The sequence below is a fragment of the Bicyclus anynana genome, chromosome 12, assembly GCF_947172395.1.
Source record: "Bicyclus anynana chromosome 12, ilBicAnyn1.1, whole genome shotgun sequence".
In the NCBI taxonomy this organism is placed as follows: Eukaryota; Metazoa; Arthropoda; class Insecta; order Lepidoptera; family Nymphalidae; genus Bicyclus; species Bicyclus anynana.
Genome location: NC_069094.1, coordinates 2986461 through 3006757, shown reverse-complemented (window position 1 = coordinate 3006757; position 20297 = coordinate 2986461). Strand labels below are relative to the sequence as shown.

The 20297-nt window shown below is 37.0% G+C and overlaps 3 protein-coding genes across 22 annotated transcripts in view; all 3 read right to left on the bottom strand.

The window, feature by feature from the left end:
* LOC112043486 (calcium-activated potassium channel slowpoke) overlaps positions 1-3807 on the bottom strand; it is a 96455-nt gene extending 92648 nt beyond the window's left edge. For 5 of the 19 annotated variants that reach the window (XM_052884887.1, XM_052884888.1, XM_024078932.2 and 2 more), the window contains exon 1: positions 2642-3807. In XM_052884887.1, the coding sequence (XP_052740847.1) occupies positions 2642-2956 (315 nt within the window). In that variant the 5' untranslated portion in view covers positions 2957-3807. The remainder of the gene's footprint in view (positions 1-2641) is intronic. The other 14 variants (XM_024078935.2, XM_052884892.1, XM_024078924.2 and 11 more) reach the window with 9 other exon arrangements.
* Positions 3808-5272: 1465 nt separating this feature from the next.
* Positions 5273-8632, bottom strand: LOC112043451 (protein CutA homolog). The gene is made up of 3 exons (XM_024078858.2): positions 8396-8632; positions 7232-7389; positions 5273-6785 (listed from the first exon to the last, which is right to left on the bottom strand). The coding sequence occupies exons 1-3, from the start codon at positions 8502-8504 to the stop codon at positions 6621-6623; spliced, it is 432 nt and encodes a 143-aa protein (XP_023934626.2). The 5' UTR covers positions 8505-8632; the 3' UTR covers positions 5273-6620.
* A 2954-nt stretch (positions 8633-11586) lies between these two features.
* Positions 11587-17774, bottom strand: LOC112043453 (protein spaetzle). 2 transcript variants are annotated; one of them, XM_052884746.1, is made up of 6 exons: positions 17654-17774; positions 16955-16985; positions 16335-16447; positions 15397-15498; positions 14215-14315; positions 11587-12441 (listed from the first exon to the last, which is right to left on the bottom strand). In XM_052884746.1, the coding sequence occupies exons 1-6, from the start codon at positions 17690-17692 to the stop codon at positions 12267-12269; spliced, it is 561 nt and encodes a 186-aa protein (XP_052740706.1). In that variant the 5' UTR covers positions 17693-17774; the 3' UTR covers positions 11587-12266. The 2 variants fall into 2 exon arrangements, with proteins under 2 accessions (XP_052740706.1, XP_052740707.1); XM_052884747.1 differs by having other exon boundaries at positions 16362-16447.
* Between the last annotated feature and the right edge of the window lie 2523 nt (positions 17775-20297).

Below are 20297 nucleotides of genomic sequence, written 5' to 3'. Positions count from 1 at the left end.
CGTATAATAGAACTTAATCGTACTACAACCAGACGCCGCGCGGTCTCGCCCGCGTGGATCCCGTTCCCGTAGGCATATGGGGATAAATTATAGCCTATAACACTCGGGGAAAGTGTAGCTTTCCAACTGTGAAAGAATTATTCAAATCGGTTCAGTAGTTTCAGAGTTTATTCAATGCAAACAAACAAATCTTTCCTCCTTATAATATATTAAGTATGGATTTAAACCAATCCGACGAGTCTGTCTGTTTCTATGTCTGTCTGTGGCATTGTAGCTTCTAAACGAAAATATCGATTATGATACAGTTTATATTCGAAAGCGGATGTGATCGAGGTAGTTTTTAGCTATACACGATGAAAAAGATTGCTGACGTATTTGTCCAATTCTAGCTGTTAGCTATTATCTGAAATTTGGAATGGAGATAGATTATAACCTTATTGAAAAATAAAATTACGTGGTAAAATGAAATAAAATTACGTGGTTGAATGAAATTAGTAGGTACATAGTTATTTTTCGCGGGTAACGCCACGTGGTGCAGCTAGTTAATAAGTATTAATATCAGTTAGTTCTACCAAAATACTAAACTACTAATGGTATGTCTTTTTTATCAAAATTATTATTTATATTTATATATATTAATTATTATTACAAATAAAAATCCCACGCAAGTATAAACGCAAGTATAAATAGCTAGAATTTGATAAATACGTCAGAAATCATTTCCAGCAAAATAGAAAAATCCCGTGTATATATTATAAAGTAGTTGCGGCGTTAAAGAGTAACAACCATCCATACAAACTTTCGCGTTTATATTAAGTAAAGTCCTTTTCATGATAGAAGTCCCGTAGACGCGGCGCTAATGTCATAATGGCGCTCACTGTCATTTGGTAATGGCGTTCATAGTGTCATTTATGTAAGGGGCTGTAAATTTTTGTTTAAGTTTTAGCCGCGGACTTCTTTTATAAAAAGGACTTTAAGATGAAAATAGCACGGTTATACTATTAGTCACTATTAGAAGAAGTCACAGTAAAGACGATTGAAAGCCACCAAGAAGTTAGAAGAAAACATACAAAAATATTGACCAAAATAAAAATAAAGTAGGTCAAACTTAGGTCACTGCCGTCACATCAAGTGGACGGATGTATGGATGGCGGAAGAGACAACGCGAAGAATTTCGTATTGAGTTGTGGAATGGCCCAATTAATTTGAGCATAGACAAGTAAATTAGCCGCAGAGTTTATCGACTAATTAAATTAATGTTACCCACCGATTAACACTGACCTTAATGCAAAGATTTTATAATAATATGGCACTACAGTTCGTTTCATGTAGGATGGTGCGGGTGACAGTTCGTTTCTTTTTTTCTTTTTAAACGATTAAGGGTCATCATATGGAAAGAATAATAATTGCAATCAAAGTTTCTTCTACAAAACAAATAAAACATTATTTTTAAAAATAGTATTACAGTACATTGTTAATTTAATACGAGTACGCAATGTTTAACAAAAATCAGATATTTAAAATATTAATTATAGTAGCTACAGCATTGAAAAAAAACTGATTCAAGATAGAAACATTTTAAACATCCGAAAAAAAATATTAATTGGTCACCCTAGAAATTTTTTCAAATCTATTCAAATTACTTTTAGATAATTGTCTGGTGCGTCTACCATTTGAGTTTTATCCATTAATTACGGGACACCCTGTATAATGGAATTAAACACAAAATTGTGCATGTGTGCGCTCAGTAGAGTAGCTAAATTCGGGTCACTTTTTGCGGTGATTTTGTAGGCACGTAACACATCTATAGCATAAAATATCGTTTACCTTAATATATATTTTAACAGAAGAAGCGTTTAAAACACGGAATCATAAAAATATCTTTTGCAAAAGCATAACAAGTATCTAATCGTAAATATAACAACTCTGATGTGCAAAATTACTCGCATTTCGTTGGTAAATGTCACACAGTGGTCGACAAGACTGGTAAAAATAAAATGGGAGCTGATAAGGGGAATATTTTGGATTTACTCGAGCGCGAAAGATGAATATAAAAGACCTTGTATGTTGTCGAGTACCTCCAGCAAGTATGAACCTTTACTAGAAGTGGGTAAGCTTAGGGCAACCAAAAACAAATTAACGTCAGACAAGAATAAGGTGGGTTAGTTAATAGCTAAAAGGTCTGCATTTCCAAAATTCTGACTATTTGAGCGTGACCTAAGGGCGTTTACAAAGTTGCCCTTGCCAAGCATTTTAAAGTAAATAATCCGTCAATCAATCTCTCATACTACATACTTTTACCTACCTAATTAAGTATATCTAAAATATTAAGAAACTGAGGGTAGGTAGGTACTTTTTGCGTTAACTTTTAAATCACGTACTATGTCAGTGCAATTACTGCTGTCACATTGTTTGCGGTTTGATTTTACACGACACAATCGCGTTCAGATTCACTGGCATTCAACTGTTTGACATGATAAATTTATTTTATTTAGACGGTCGGTGTTTTCATTCCGTGATTATTACGTGAATTAGTGACTAATTATTTTTTTTATTACTGGACACTGGACGAGGAGAAAAATTCCTAGACATTTAGGATTTCCCGGCAATCTGTCAAGCCTAGAGTGCAGTGGGTACTCACCAGAATTCGTCCGGTGGTGGTCTGGCCGGAGATGAGTTCGCCGGCCCAGTCCTTGGCCTCGGTCATGAAGGTGCCCTCGAACTCCTGTTTGCCCTGGCGCGCCGCTTTCTGCTCCTTCTGCTTCGGGTCGTTGGGCGACAGCTCCGGCTCGCGGCGGCAGCACACGAAGCCTGCGGCCCGCCATAGCAGCACCACCAAGAGGCCCGCGATGAACGTGACGATCGACGACAGGAGGAAGCACCACCATTTCCGCTCGCTGAGGCAGTCATCTTCACTGTTCGGCGCGGTTGTCGCCTCTTCCTCGGACGAAGCCATTCCCCGAGGGCGCGAGGCATCCAGACAGACGCGCCATGCACGTGTAGCGACGCACGGCTCGCCCGCCGGCCCGCGCGCTACTGAGCCCCGCCGCTAGCGCTCGATGGCGCGCGATCGATCCGCGCACGCGCGCTGGCCCGCTACCGCGCCATGCCGACCCGCAGGCCTGCGCTCGCCGCCGCCACCTTCTGCCGCCGGATACCCTCGCCCTCACGAGCGCAGCTCCCCGTCTCACACGAGAGCACCCTCACTGCCTGATCCTTGTCTGCCACCTCTCTATCTTCTCTGTATCTGTCGAAGTCCTCTCCAAGAGTTCCGCCAACTGCTGAGCTTATGTGCAAAGGGATTGTGTCAACCGTCACGTTTGTTTCATTGGAGCACACTACGTTTCAGCAAATCGAATCCGCGCGCCCCGCACGCTCGGCTATTGACGTCTGCGAAGGGTTCGTGTTGTCGTAACACTGCTCACTGCTGCTCGATTCGATTGGGCCGATGTGCGCGCCCGTTCGTCGCTACGTTCAGACCGGTGTTGCGGGAAGCGGAGCGAACGTCTCGAGTCGACATTCGGTGGGGAATGCGGAGGTTTGAGAGGTCAATGTTTTCAGGGGCTACGACGCCCTCTGCGTGCGTCACTGCGCGCTACGAAACTCGTAGACGGCTATAGACTACAGATTCTACAGAGCCGCTACGGAATACTATAGAGGAAATATGCAAACGTCAACAGAATGGCTCGGCTCTCTTTGAATACCGTTCACAATGCCCCTTTTAAAAACTTCTGAAGTACGTATCTTAGTTATTTGAAACACACTTTTCCGATTATACAATACAAGTTGAATTTATTCGAATAACAAAGTATTTTCCACAGACTTAAAGATTAAATATTTAATGAATCCTTTTATAATTATTTTTAAGTGATTTTGTGCATTAGTACCTACTTACAAAAATAGTAGCTACCTACCTACATATTACTGTGTTAAAACTTTCGCATTGGTTTTGACAATCTGTTAAGAAAACAACACAGTCTCTTAATATCCACATCAATTATGCCTACATCAAAAACGCAGCTTATCTCGAAAAAAGCATACCTACCTACAAAATTTAAAAGAGAAGAGCTGAATATCAACCATGCATACCATGAGGATTAATTGCGATCCTGTATTGGAGAAGGAATTTACTACTTTTTACAATTTGTATGTATAGAGCCTACCCTTGTTAAAACCGTGTGCACGCCACTGAGTACACATGCATGTTAAAGCCTGGGTTTATTAACTACAACTGTAGGATAGTGCACTGTGCATGTGATTGCACTACCCACAGTTGTGATGGAATATTAACGTTAATATTAATTAATACTCCATGGTTCAGAGCCTTAGTCGCTAACAATGAGTCTCAAAAGAAGGCTCAGACACACAACAGCCAATGGAACGAGCAGTCTCTTTCTGCATGATCCAATCAGAAATGGGATCAGAAGAACCGAAGTCACCGACATAGCTCACCGAGTCGCGAAGCTAAAGTGACAATGGGCGGGGCACATAGTTCGAAGACCCCGCACTAGAAAGCGCAGTGTTGGTCGACTCCTCACGAGGTGGACGATGTCAGTCGCAGGGATTCGCTGGATGAAGGCGGCTCAGGATCGTGGTGTTTGGAAGTCCCTACAAAAGGCCTATGTCCTGCAGTGGACGTCCATCGGCTGATATGATGAATACATATTAGTATACTTTGCATCTTACTTCTTATGTACGCATGGCTAAGATATGACACTGGCTCCTGAAGTCTGTGTTTCTGATTCCTAAAACCTGGGCATTTGTAAGTAATAGAATAGGCTAAGTCTTAAAGAGGAACGCTCTTGCCTAGAAGCAAGAGCGTTCCTCTTTAAGACTTAGCCTCCCATCTCGACATAGTGGTTACCTTACCTTTTATTAAGGCAATTAAAATAGTTTTAAAGATTGCAATTATTAATTAGATAAGACCCCTGACGCCACAGACAAGCTACAATGTTGCACATTCATCCATACTAATATTATAAAGCTGAAGAGTTTGTTTGTTTGGTTGAACGCGCTAATCCTAGGAACTACTGGTCCGATTTAAAAAATTCTTTCAGTGTTGGATAGCCCATTTATCGAGGAAGGCTATAGGCTATATTTTATCCCCGTATTCCTACGGGAACATGAACCACGCGGGTAAAACCGCGCGGCGTCAGCTAGTAAGTATATATACAGACATACATCAACTTAAAACACCCCTCTTTTTAACTTTGGTTTTAAATGTTTATCCTAACACAAGCGTGTTATTATTAATCAAAATTCAAACAAAATAAACATTTATATACATTTTATTGCCACATTAACTATTTAACTAGACAGTATGAAGAAACAAGAAAATGTGAGACTTCTTTTTTTTCAAGACAATATTAACATTAACATATACAATTGTTTAATAGACAACTCATAACTGATTTATTAATAAAATACATACATTATTTTAACGTAAAAAGCATTATAATCTTGAAAAATAAAGTACCTACAGTATTTATTCTATACTAATATTTTAAATGTGAATGTAAGTCTGTCTGTGTGTGTAGCATTTTCACATCTGAACTTATTTTAATGAATTTTGTAGAAATCATAGGCTAAAAATTATACAAGTAGCTTTGCGGTATTTCTGCCGGTAGGCGGGTAGCTTTATTTTATTTTTTTCATTCTTTACAAGTTAGCCCTTGATTACAATCTTACCTTATGGTAAGTGATGATGCAATCTAAGATGGAAGCAGACTAACTTGTGAGGAGGAGTGTAAATCCACACCACTTTCAGGTTCTACATGATATCGTACCGGAACGCTAAATCGTTTGGCGGTATGTCTTTGTCGGTAGAGTGGTAACTAGCCACAGCTAAAGCCTAGCCAACCACCACCAGCCAGAACTAAACCAATTAAGAAAACCTCAATCGGCCCAGCCGGGGATCGAACCTAGGAACTCCGACTTGTAAATCCACCGCGCATACCACAGCACCACGGAGGTCACGGCCATGGTCGAAGCCTATCTGTCTACACTGATTGTGTCGTGAAATAAATTGTGGTCATCTGCTAGTTAATAAGCTCATATGCTAACTACATACTTATTTATACATACATACCTACATATAGCATAATTCATTACATACAATACATTTGTCTATATAACTCAATCTTCTATGTACATACAGAACTTGGCAGTAAATATTGCAAACATCAATAAAATTGTTTATGGTTGACCAACATAACAATAAGATAAGGTTTCAGACCATAGATTTATTAATATAAGGTTTCAGACCATAGATTTACGATTCGGTACAAGATGTTTCAGACACATTTTTTTTTCATGAATTTGCATAGAGTAAATTTTAGCCAGCCAAACTCATCACCGGTTTTAAAAGTTATTATAATTATTTAATAAAGGTCAATATGGCAGTCATCGAAATGGCAGGGTTAAAAAATAATTTTAACCGGCTGATTTCATAAAACCAGTATTTTTACACTTTTGCCAGTACAGGCACTTTGGTAATAATGGGATTTCTAGATTACAAGCAAAGACTGGATAGGCCATCAAAAAAAAAAAATAAAAAAAAATGCTGCCAAATACTGTAATTCTGGTATCTACAAGCAAAATAAAAAAAAAAATATTACATTCTAATTTGTTTCTGGCACCGTGTCCCCAATCCATTTCAAATATGGCGGATTTCCATTCTTGATGGGCAATGAGATTACTTCGCACACCTCATATGGGTGTACAGACCTCACATACTCAGTCAGCTTGTCCACTTGGGATGTGCGCGTCTTTATCATAAGCAGAGCCTGAAAATATACAAAGGACTTTAATTTTTTTTTATAAATTTATAAACTTACACTTTTGCATTTTTGTATTTAAGGAATACCAAAACTACTGGACCAATTTGAAATATTCTCTAATAGAAAGCTACAGGTAGTTTGTTATCAACCCATATTCAGCTCACTGCTGAGCTCGAGTCTCCTCTCAGAATGAGAGGGGTTAGACCTTAGTCCACCACGCTGGCCCAATGGGAATTAAGAAAATTCTCTGGTTATGTAGATTTCCTCACAATGTTTTCCTTCACCGTTTGAGACATGATATTTAATTTTATGAAATGCACACAACTGAAAAGTTGGAGGTGCATGCGCCAGACCAGATTCTAACCCACACCCTCTGCAATCAGAGGCAGAGGTCATATCTATCAAGTACCTACACAAAAAACTGTAAGTCTGAAAATGTAAAGAATAATTACCTCACTGTCTTCATTGATTTCGTCTTTCCACTCGTATATGGATGTAACTTCAGGCACAATATTGACGCAGGCGGCTAATTTGTTTTTGACTAAACCGTGCCCTATAGTTTTACCCACATCTTTATTAGGTACAGTCACATAGGCGACAGAATATTTATCTAAAAAGAAATATGGTAATTAATCCATTGGCTACAAAGGAGAATTTATTGATTTAGTAGCAGACGCAACTTTGTCCATGTAGAATTCACTTTTTACAAAATCCCGCACAGAGCCTATGTGTTGATCCAGTGTGTTATCTATTTTCATTTTAAATTTCAGCCAAATCGGTTAAGTAGTTGCAGCATTAAAGAATAACAAACATGGATGTAAAGTATATGGCAAAGTAACAAAAATAAAAGTAATAAACAGAGAAAGGTATGCAGAAATGTACAAAGGTGGTCTTATTACTTAGCGATTTCTACCAGACAACCTTTGGTTACAGTCTCTGTGCTGTAGCATGGTGCAAGTAACAGTTTATTTTACTCTCGAAAGCTGCCACCATTCACGACAACAGCACTATGCTACAGCGCACAAAATGTGTATAGCAATTAATATCATGTGTTGTACAGCATTCGGCAAGTTAACTCATACTAGTCCAGTGGTTAAAAGGAGCAGCTACAGATAATATTAAAGGTTTAAGTTTTATCCCGTAAAATACAAAGCTGCTGGATTTGTGCTAAATGGAATTTAATGTGATAGGGAGGGAGTGGGCGTGAAATAGTTATATAAATTTAAGTTGTTGTGATTTATTTTTTATTTATTTGAGTCATCATTATCAACCCATATTTGGCTCACTGCTGAGCTCGAGTCTCCTCTCAGAATGAGAGGGGTTAGGCCAATAGTCCACGCTGGCCCAATGCGGATTGGCACACTTCACACACGTAGAGAATTAAGAAAATTCTCTGGTATGCAGGTTTCCTCACGATGTTTTTCTTCACCGTTCGAGACACGCGATATTTAATTTCTTAAAATGCACACAACAGCAAAGTTGGAGGTGCATGCCCAGGACCGGATTTAAACCCACACCCTCCGGAATAGGAGGCAGAGGTCATATCCACTGGGCTATCACGGTTGTATTTATTTGAGTATTTCTACGTAATATTGTAATATGTGGTATAATTTTACCTGCATCTACACTGCCGGTGGACATATTCGTTTGAGCCAAAACGAAGCACGGCCGAATAATGGAGACATACAATGTGAAGAGGTATTTCTTATTCACACTTTTGAGCATTTTATGCTCTTGATGATTAAAGAAATATTCCGTGACACAAGTTATTTATTTTTATCAATTTTTAAATAAACAATTTTCAAAACACGGACCCGAAACCGGACAATTGACAAATTATCTGACAGTTGACAATTGACAGTGACAGATAGAGGATGGTGCTCTATGGAATAGTCAGTGATGTGGTAGCTTTAAATTCTATAGTCCACAACTTTAGGTTTTTTACACAACAATAATACTACTCAAAAAGGTTCTTTTAAGCGACACTTTTCGTTTCGATTCACATACATTTTATTTTTAATAATAAGCTTTACGGCTCTGGGTTCTAGCCCTTTTGAGTCCGGATTCACATACAACAAATTAATTATCACGGACCAATTATAGAAAGACCTGCCCCGCAAGACGTTACCTCTCTCTCAAACAACCAACGATCTAACGCGTTATCAATTGTATCGATGTTTCATTGTTGTAATCGTTTTCGTCGTCTAAAAAGCTCCCTAATAATTCCGGTTTGTGTAGTAAGTAGTCAGTCAGTCAATGGCATGAAAAACGGTCAACAACTTCTAATTCACTAAAAGATGACGTGACGTTTAATTTGAAAATATTTCTATTTTATTTTTGTTATTCTTTACATGGTAGCCCTTGATTTCAGTCTCACTCAGTAACTGATGTTCAGTCAGTAACTGATGATGCAGTCTAAGATGGAAGCGGGCTAACTTCTTTAACGGCTAACCGTCTTGTAAATCCACCGCGCATACCACTGCGCCACGGAGGTCGTCAAAAACATAATTATAATTAATAATAAATTAAAACAATATATAAAAGAAAAATCGATTCTATTCTTCTAACGAACGAACGAACAGCAAAACATTGATCCATTAATTGAATATTCTGTGTACAGATTATAATTATTATTTATTCTTGTTAAATTTTTTCGATGTGTGAGTTTACCTCGTCCCCCTCTAAAAACGACAGACAATTTTGTTTCTGCATTTGGGTGCGATGCATTTCCATGTCTAATTCCTCTATGTTAATTAAATAGAGTTTGCAGAAATACAACACAGTCAGTCAGTCAATGGCATGAAAAACGGTCAACAACTTCTAATTCACTAAAAGATGACGTGACGTTTAATTTGAAAATATTTCTATTTTATTTTTGTTATTCTTTACATGGTAGCCCTTGATTTCAGTCTCACTCAGTAACTGATGTTCAGTCAGTAACTGATGATGCAGTCTAAGATGGAAGCGGGCTAACTTCTTTAACGGCTAACCGTCTTGTAAATCCACCGTGCATACCACTGCGCCACGGAGGTCGTCAAAAACATAATTATAATTAATAATAAATTAAAACAATATATAAAAGAAAAATCGATTCTATTCTTCTAACGAACGAACGAACAGCAAAACATTGATTAATTGAATATTCTGTGTACAGATTATAATTATTATTTATTCTTGTTAAATTTTTTCGATGTGTGAGTTTACCTCGTCCCCCTCTAAAAACGACAGACAATTTTGTTTCTGCATTTGGGTGCGATGCATTTCCATGTCTAATTCCTCTATGTTAATTAAATAGAGTTTGCAGAAATACAACACAAACGACATAAAAAGAACCTTAAATACCCCAAGCAGACATGAGTCACAAACCATTTTGAAAAACAAAGATTGAGTTTTATGGGTATTGATATGCATTTATAAAATTAAATAAGAGCTTTAATTAATTTTATAAATCGTATTATCGTATTATCATATCAAAAGAAGAAAGAAGTTGTAATTCAAATGATGTTTTCTTTTATTATAATGTGAATAAAATATTTTCATTTATTGCAGAATTACCTTAAACTATGATTAATTTTTTGATTTTGTATTAAGTGAAAGAAGATTTGAGATTTGACAGTTCACACTTCACAGCACAGAACACTACTTTATTTTTTGTCTGTGACTAATACTCCTACTTCACAGTATTCGTTAACTAAATCCAGTTTGTTGTGCGTATTTTCTTCCCTTATAATTTTTGTTATTTCGTTTTGTTCTCGTTTCGTTGTTATTGTTTATTATTGTTATTTGTTGTTCGTTTACTGTTTTTAATTTTATTTAGTTTAGTACGAAATTAAATTAGCACTTTAAATCTTAATATTTTACAAATAGAGGCCTAAATTGAAAAGTAGTGTCTTAACAAACTCATCAAATTCTACATAAAAACGTATATCTAACAATAACCCACACTACGAGAAAACGAGTAAAAACTACTTGTCAAGTTTTTAATTTACGCCTATAATCGCGTACATAATTTTCATAGTCAAGCTACAGTTTTCTATTAGTAATTGAGTTACAGATAGAAGGACAGACGGACATGGGTATGGGTATCTTCAAGTCAAGAGTGAATAGGCATCTTCTAGGCAAGCGCGTTCTACCAAAGGCTGCCTCATAGCTTACAATCTAGCGTACAGCTAAGCGGTGCTTGCTTATACAAAATAAAAAAACAAAACTATAAGGGTTCTTTATTGACCACGGAACCCTAAATATAAGTGAAACATTATCTGTTCGATAAATAACAGTTTATAGGAACATAAAATATAAAAAAAAATGTCTATCAAAGGAAGTTTTATTTCATGACAATATTCGTGAATAATGCTTTAGTAAAATGTTGAGCACCCCTGAATCATATGTTTTTGTTTATTTACATTGTTTAAAATACCTACCCGATCTGACTATAGACATAATTAGCTCACTAACATCGATTTATACAAAAAGTGTTCCATGTAAGTAGTTATATTTATAGCTACATAAATTTATTCACTAGTTTCAGCGTGACGCCCGTTCAACAAAAAACACAGACAGACAGCCAGACAAAAAATATATTTTTGGCTTCAGTATTCATTAAATCCGTGATCCGTGATAGCCCAGTGGATAAGACCTCTGCCTCCGATTCCGGAAGGTGTGAGTTCGAATCCGGTCCGGGGCATGCACCTCCAACTTTGAAATTAAATATCACATGTCTCAATCGGTGAAGGAAAACATCGTGAGAAAACCTGCATACTTTTGAAATGGCATGGGGTCGGCCAGTTGAGTAATAAAACAAGTCGAATCGCAATCAAACATTTTTATTGACAATTATTTCAAAAGGAATGTTATGTGTTTTTAATTAAGGCCAATATTCCTGTACGCCTCCAACTAGAGCACTTTTAATGAAAGAAGTCCCGCGGATAAGCCTGAACTAATATTGACAACGCCTTACATTTACGTCAATAAAACCGCCATTTTCTAATGACAATGAGCGCCATTAAGCATACCATTAAGTGTTAATTTACACGAGAGGCAGCTTCTACTATTTTTACTTACTTATTTTTACTAGCTGACTGCGAGACCAAGACGTCGATGACTGCAGTCGACTGCGGTCGTCGGCATCGGTAGCAGTTGCCGCTCGTGTAAATGAACCCTAAGACATTAGCGCCGCGTCTGGGGGACTTCTTTCATAAAAAGGACTGTATACAGAAAGTTGTGTTAGGAGTGAATAGTGACAGTGTTGTGGCGGGTATCAAAGTTCGAACCCATGATATCTAGGTGTTGACTCTAGCTGTACCAATAGGGTCATATTGTCGCTTATTCAAAAGAGCAACTGTTGAGTTTCTTGCCGGTATCTTCTCAGCAGGACCTGCCTTCCGAACCGGTGGTAGAATCTTTACAAATAGTCAACTGACGTGTCAAAAGTGCTTGTAAACTGAGCCTACTTGAAATAAATGTTTTTTTGATTTTTTTTTTTTTTGATTAATTATAACGTTGTAACATACAGGAACAACAAGTGGGTACTGGAAAATATGTTATTGAAGTTTGATTTTTCTCATTCAGGTAATACATCTCTCGCAATGCGGTCTTCTGGACACAGACGCCTTTGTAATTCGGCAGGAACTCCAGTGCTTTGTGACAGCCTGAGTTTGTAGTGCTAAAAAAAGATAATATTATTATTTGTAGGGATTTCACGTAGACAGAAAAAGTAATAGACTTTCATAGCATCCGTCGCATTCCCTTAAAAAAAATAGAGGAACTTATTTTGTTTGGCTAATTGGTTCAGGTCTGGCTGGTGGGAGGCTTAGGCCGTGGCTAGTTATCATCCTATCGGCAAAGACGTACCGCCAAGTGAGTTAGCGTTCCGGTACGATGTCATTTAGAAACCGATAGGGGTATGTTAGCCCGCTTCCATCTTAGATTGCCCTTACTTACCATCAGGTGAGATTCAAGGGATAACTTGTAAAGTACAATAAAAAAAAACTTGTAAAGAATAATAGGACACTATAAAGAAAATATACAAGACGATTTCATATTGAGTCAATGCACTCAATTTGACTCGTGGCCTACCTTGAGGTCGTCACAAGTTGACAAATGGTTTAGGGTATGTGGTGTGGATCTCCGGGTGCATTGGCGTATCTAGAATGGGGATGATGACTAGGTTTGAATATATTGATTTTTAGGATACATTCGGGTAAATAAGATCTATGTTAAATAATTTATACATAAAAAGCAACTATTGTCTGGGTATTTGAAAAATAAATGAGATAATAAAATTTCAATATCTATTAAAAATCTTTTATCGTAATTAGATGAAAATTCATACAGTTTTAGCTTCCTTACATTAAATGTGACATTTTTTAAATAAATGAACTATAAACATAAACGCACAAATAACAAAGATATTAGTAATTTTGTTTGAACGCCCATACAAACCTAACGATCAGCGAGCCAACGACGTCACTAAATCTGACAGTTCAAATCCCTGTAGCTCCGAAAGTAATGATCGCAGATACCCTGTTACTTTTACAAAATTGCTTTGCTATTAGTATACTCTTAATTTATATACAATTTAAAAAACTGTCATCATCCCTATTGTTTCCTAGGGTGGGCCTGGCTTGACATGCCGCTGAGCAGAGTCGACACTCAATATAGACGATTACAATGTTTGTGGATGCTGGCCTCTGAAACGGGTCTACTGATTGTATTAATTTTTCTTTGTATATTTTGTATTTTGCCGTCCATCATAGAATTTTAAACCAGTAGCCCAGAATTCTAGGGTGGGCACTGGAGCATTATAGGGTGGGCACGGCCCACCTGGCGCATCCGTTTTATACGTCTCTGTCCGGGTGATGGGTACGGGGAATCTGTCACCCATTGGAGATAAGCTCGAGTTGTTGATGCTTGTAGTGTTCCCGATGCGTTTTCAACAACACTGTAGGAGAGACTGATCGGGTGTCGTGGGTGATTTTATTTTTTTTTATTCTTTACTTTAGCCTTTGCAAACTCACGTGATGGTAAGTGAGGATGCAATCTAAGATGGAAGCGGACTAACTTGTTAGAAGGAGGATGAAAATCCACACCCCTTTCGGTTTCTACACGACATCGTACCGGAACACTAAATCGCTTGGCGGTACGTCAGCCACGGCCCACCCTCTCACGAGCCAGACCTGGATCAATAAAGAAAACCTCAATCGGCCCAGCCGGGGATCGAACCCAGGACCTCCGTCTTGTATATCCGTCGCGCTTACATCATACCTTCTGCTCCAAGAAGCACTTTATCTCTATACCAAATTTCGTTTAAATCGGTTAAGCGGTTTAGGCGTGAAAAGGTAACAGACAGACAGACTTACTTTAGCATTTATAATATTAGTATAGATACTCCGACCACGATTTTCCACACCAAAAACGAACGTTTTTTCACACTTACATGCAAGTTCCAATGTAAAATTTTTGCAAAGGGTCATTCTTGTCATTTAAAATAATACGATCTATTCCATTGGTGTCCCTCGCTTTTTCTGGAGCTACTACCTGGAAACAGGAAACATCTACTTTAATATTAATTAATTTCATTACTAAGTAAAATATAATTTTCCCATCACAAATTACTGGAGTATTTTAAAAATTCTATAACTAATGAGTAGCTACATTATCAGTGAGTAGCATATGTATTTTATCACCGTATTCCCACTGTAATGGGAACTACGCGGATGAAACCGGGTTTACTATTATTTTTAATAAATGTAGGAAATCTAGGAATCCTTTCCCTCCTTCAACCTTTATCACACTACCTACTAGCCTACGCCCTGGGGTCACCTGCGTAGTCCACTAGACTCTGTCCACTTAGTGGGCGGTCGCCATTCCAGCACTTTGAGACCTCAACGTCCATCGGCTCTTCCTACTATGTGGCCTGCCCATTGCCACTTCAGCTTCGCGACTTGCTGAGTTATGGCAGTGAGTTTGACTCATCTGTGTACCTACCTCCTTATTTCTGATTCGATCACGCAGAGAAACTCCAAGCATAACTCGCTCCAGTGCCCGCTGTGTGACTTTGAGCCTTCTAATTAGGCTCATTAATGACTAACGAATCATCATCATCATCATAATGATGATTCGTGATGATGTATGTTTTTGTTGAAACCATGCTTTTTATAAGTAGGTACTTTCCCTTATGTTAATACCTTGATTATGCAATTGTCAATCAAACTGAACTTAAACCAGTTTAAAACTACTATTATTATAATGAAAAATTAACTAATTTGGACATCCTAACGGTTTATTCATCAAACCTGGGCTCAGTAGTGTATGAAATTCGTTTGTCCGCTTTCATTTAAGACCCCACTCGACTATATTTGCAAACAATCGGTTATTCTTCTCCACTTTCCACCCCTACAACTTTTAAACGGCTAAACCGATTTTCATCAAACATTTCCAAGAAAAGTCGCCCATAATTCACTTTTCATAAAAAAAAACAAATTAAAATCGCTTCAACCGTTAGAGAGCTATGGTGCCACAGACAAACTGACAGACAGACACGTCAAACTTATAACACTCCTCTTTTTACGTCGGGGGTCGGTTACCGTTTGTGGACCCCCAAAAGACTACAAGTTACCTCATTTCTGGATACACAGAGCTCTCCTCTGAAGTCGTCGAATCTACTGCTTATACGTACGTCTTCTACGTCGTAACTGACCGGAGTGTTTTTGCTTTTGAGCTGAAAATAATACAAAATTCACTTAGGTATAGCTCGCACCAAACTTAAAGTCTCATCTGAACACTAGGCGTGTGTTTATATTGAGTCAGCCAACCATCAAGTAATCTCACGATCTTGCAGCGCAAACGGCAGACGTCAGTTCGGTAGCTGTTTCACATAGCCCACACATGGTATTACTTTGCATCAGTTTACTTGAACCCCGCCTACTCCGCTTCAGTGGAAATCATAGATAATATAAAAAATAATAGACAATACACACATCGAAAACTCATCTCAGCTGGGTTTCGTCTTCCCATATACTATTACACTCTTTAGTTTCGTCACAAACTGGATCATCGCCACAACGTCAGCCAAAGCCAGCCCATGCCTCGCTTATACGAGAGGTCCTATAAGGCCTTTGCTAGACTAATTTGCCTTGTCAAACATTTCAATGTTACATGATCATGAAGCATTTCGTATAAGTATTTTCGTTCGTTCGTTATCAACCCATATGCGGCTCACTGCTGAGCTCGAGTCTCCTCTCAGAATGAGAGGGGTTAGGCCAATAGTCCACCACACTGGCCCAATGCGGATTGGCAGACTTCACACACGCAGAGAATTAAAAAATTCTCTGGCATGCAGGTTTCCTCACGGTGTTTTCCTTCACCGTTTGAGATACGTGATATTTAATTTCTTAAAATGCACACAACTGAAAAGTAGGAGGTGTATGCCCCGGACCGGATTCGAACCCACACCCTCCGGATTGGAGGCAGAGGTCATATCCACTGGGCTAAGTATTATAATACCTAGTTATTTTTGTTTCATTAAATACTAGGATTTAAACATGTAACTCGTACTTGTACATATGTTTTCTGTGCTCGTACCTCATGAATTAGTCCTTGTACTATCTCCTTAGGGTAGTTGTCAACGTGGTCACAGATTCCAAATTCATCACACCGATCCGCTCTCGCTGCAAATATAAATATTCTATTTACACGCTTTATATAAGCTTCACTTGTAAACTATGTATGTAAGAAAATCTTGGAATCTTAATTTGACCCACTCCCCGGTCTTCGATTAGGATGAAATTTTGCACACGCTCTGAGTTCTGATGACAATACATGACTAGCTAAGAAACGTCACTACAAATCCAATATGGCGGACTGGCTGTTTGAAATCCACCCCCTGTATATGGATATGAAATGAAAGATTTTGCTGTCAGAAATACAAAAAAAATGGTCACGTAACTTAAATCCAATATTTGTAAATTTTAGTGCGTGATAAAAGCGTGTTTTTTTAGTTTTTTTTAACTGTTTAAAGTTAATATATTCATACCCCTAGCTTACTAAAGAAACCTATTTATACTATATCGATGGTCAGACCTTTTCTTTAACTAAATCTTTCAAAGGTATGTTTGATTTTTCATACACTTTTCATATTGAAACTTCTAAAAACCAGTAGTTATGATTCTACGCACCATTTGAATTTGTCGTCAGCAATATAAACACCTGTAAATAAGATTTCACATTTTAGAGCTGATTTTAGATACAATTCTATAAAAGTAACTGTGGACCACATTTATTGAATTTACAAAGTGAATAATGTAAAAATTTTGTATGAAAATCTCTAGTTCGGATTAAGAATTGTTGTGTATTCCATTGATTTTTTCGTAACCTAATTTGTTTGTTATCAAAATCAATCAAAATTTTGATTGATGGATAGATTTTGATTGTTTTGATTGATGGGAGTCCATTTGCTTTAGCTTAGCATTTAGATTAGCTCCCATCCATCAAAAGCTACATTATCAGCGATTAAATTAAGCTATTTATCCCACTATTTCCACGGGAGTGGGAACTATGCGGGTAAAACCACAAAGTTCTCTTAGCAGCAGGTTTTATCCAGATAACTTTAACTATGGAAATGGAATGTAGTAAATGGCAGACCACAGCAACTAAATAACCAAGCGATGTCACGCAGTTTCACACGACTCACGAAGTTCCTGTTCCCGTGATATGGGGATAAAATATAGCCTATGACACTCACAAACAACGTGGCTTTTAGTGGTAAAAGAATATTCAAAATCGTTTCCGTAGATCCAGATGTATCTTACAATACAACTAACTTTACCTATTTATAATATTAGTTTAAATAGTTATTAAAATATATTATAACTTACAAATTGCAATACCAAGGTGAAACCACGTGACGCACCCATAGTTTTCCTCCGACTGGTGCGAATACAAGCTCCTAAATAATTATTAAGTTTATCTAATTAACCGCATTATTATTTTAAACTAACGTCATACGCAGAGTAGGTAGCAGCTTCACAACAGCTTACTATGAAGTAGGTATAGGGTTGCCAGGTCGCCGAAATTAAAAGCCGGACAATCCATTCAGTTTGGCCTGATATTTGGGTAAAAAGGCCGGACAGTCTACATTATTGAGGATTTTGTATACATCAGTACTACATTAATAGGTCCAACAAATTTGTTTTCATGTAAAATCAATCATTCAAAATCATCATCATGATTACCTCTAAATAAATAAGTAATATGTCTAAGTAATGTAGTTTACCTCTAAATTAATTATTAATTATGTAAATTAGCTTATAATTGTTTTTTATTTTATTGTAAATACTTAAAATCTTATACTATATTGTAACAGAATAATTGGAAACGACTACATATAATGACTACATTATATAATATACTAAAAATTGTGAACGTTGTGAGAATCTATAAGTAGCTAAGCATTCACTTACTCTAATAATGTACATAGTTATAAGCACGAACTTAATGTATTAAGCCGTTGATTTTCCTAATAAAATAAATAAAAATAAATAAAATTACCGTAAATTTTGTTCCTACGCACATTCGTCGTTGAATGTGCAAGTGAAAGGACATAAGAGGAGAGGAAGGCCAAAGAAGAGATAGTTGAATTGTGTGAAAGAGGACATGTGTGTAAAAGGAGTGAATGGTGAGTTGATGAGTAATAGAGACGAATGGAAAAGATTGACATATTTTTCCGACCCCACTTAAGTGGGATAAGGTAAGGTGATGATGACACATTCGTCGTTCGCTCGTTTGCGAAATGTAAAGCCTAACAAAAGCCGGACAAGACGGACACGGTTTATTTCGGCCGGACACGGAAAAGAAAAGCCTAACTATGTCCGGCGTTATCCGGAAACCTGGCAACACTAAGAAGGTAGGTAACCTACTTCATAGATTGTGAAGCTGCTGTAATTATAATGTTATTAAATACTTAAATAAATTAAGTGGGTATTTTCATGTAGGTTTTTTATATTTATCTCTTGCTTATGCTCCCATGGGTTACCACAGTTATTCCTATAAATAATTAATAGATATTCATATTACTAGTTTAAAAATAATAGTTGTAAGTTAATAAGGAATTCCCGTCTCCTATAATAGGTCATTAGTATTTGCTGTGATAGTTACTATGCGTTTTATATACCTACTTAGTATATAAAATGCATAGTAACAGAATGTGTACAATATTAAGCAAAATATACCTAGCTATATCAAAGACACTGGACATTTTAAAAAATGCCGTAAAGACTCATTATCTGGTGCAGTAAAGACGATCTGTATATATTATTTCTCTTCAATATAATGTATTTATTAGTATATTTAACCGACTTCCAAAAAAGAGGAGGCTCTACGTTCGGCTGTATGTATGTTTTTTTATATGTATTTTATTCATTATTGTAGGTATTTGTGTAATATTGTTTATGTATTAGGATGTAAATTATTTGTATGTATGTGTATTACTAATACTATGGTTATTTTTGTTTTACGCCACCTGCTGATGTCCTTAAGTTTTCCTAAACCGAAAGTTCCCAGGAAGAAATCGCTACTTAGCGATAAGGCCGCCTTTTGTATGCTGATCTCTTCCTAATTTGTATTTTGTTTCACTTGTTTTTGTCTTTGTGGTGTGCAAATAAAGTATATTTATCTTTATCTTTATCTTATATACCTACAGGTTGTCTCGTAAATATTACGACACTAGTAGATGCGGCGCGGTTTCACGGTTCCCGTAGGAACACAGGGATAAAATATAGCATATAGCCTTCCTCGATAAATGGGCTATCTAACACTGAAAGATTTTTTCAAATCGGACCAGTAGTTCCTGAGATAAGCGCGTTCAATCAAACAAACAAACCAACTCTTCAGCTTTATAATATTAGTATAAATACTTTACAAGGCGATAGCTGACATCAATACTATTATATCATTGTCGCGTGTTTCATTTTTCTTGGAGATAATATATATTCGATTTTCTCGTATCGATCGAGAATAGTAAAAGAAAATAGATTTTAAAACCGGTCACATAGAATAAATTTTAGTTTGTACTTTTAGAATCAGAAACATTTATTTGCAAAATCATTATAATATATTATCATAAAGTACTTTTAGTACAAATCAACAGTGACAGTTCTAACTGATTTTTTTCGAAAACGAACGAAAGCTTATTTGTTTTTAGAATCGATCAATACAACCATTTGAAAGTTATTAAACTTTCAAACTTAATTTTTTTTAAGAAGCGGTTTTAAATTATTTTCGAAATGTCACACACTCATACAGACAGACATACACCATCGTAAAAATTGTCAAAATAGCTTCTTATGGCCTCAATACTTCTAATTTTCGATGAAAACTTATGATGAAAATTTTCAGAAAATGGGGTAGTTTAATATTCCCTATATAATTCTAACTTCTAAGTCACCCCCAGAAAGTCAAAATAAAAAAAAAAAAACATCAGCGGTAACTTTTAATGGGTATACATTATAAGCAAAGCTAAAA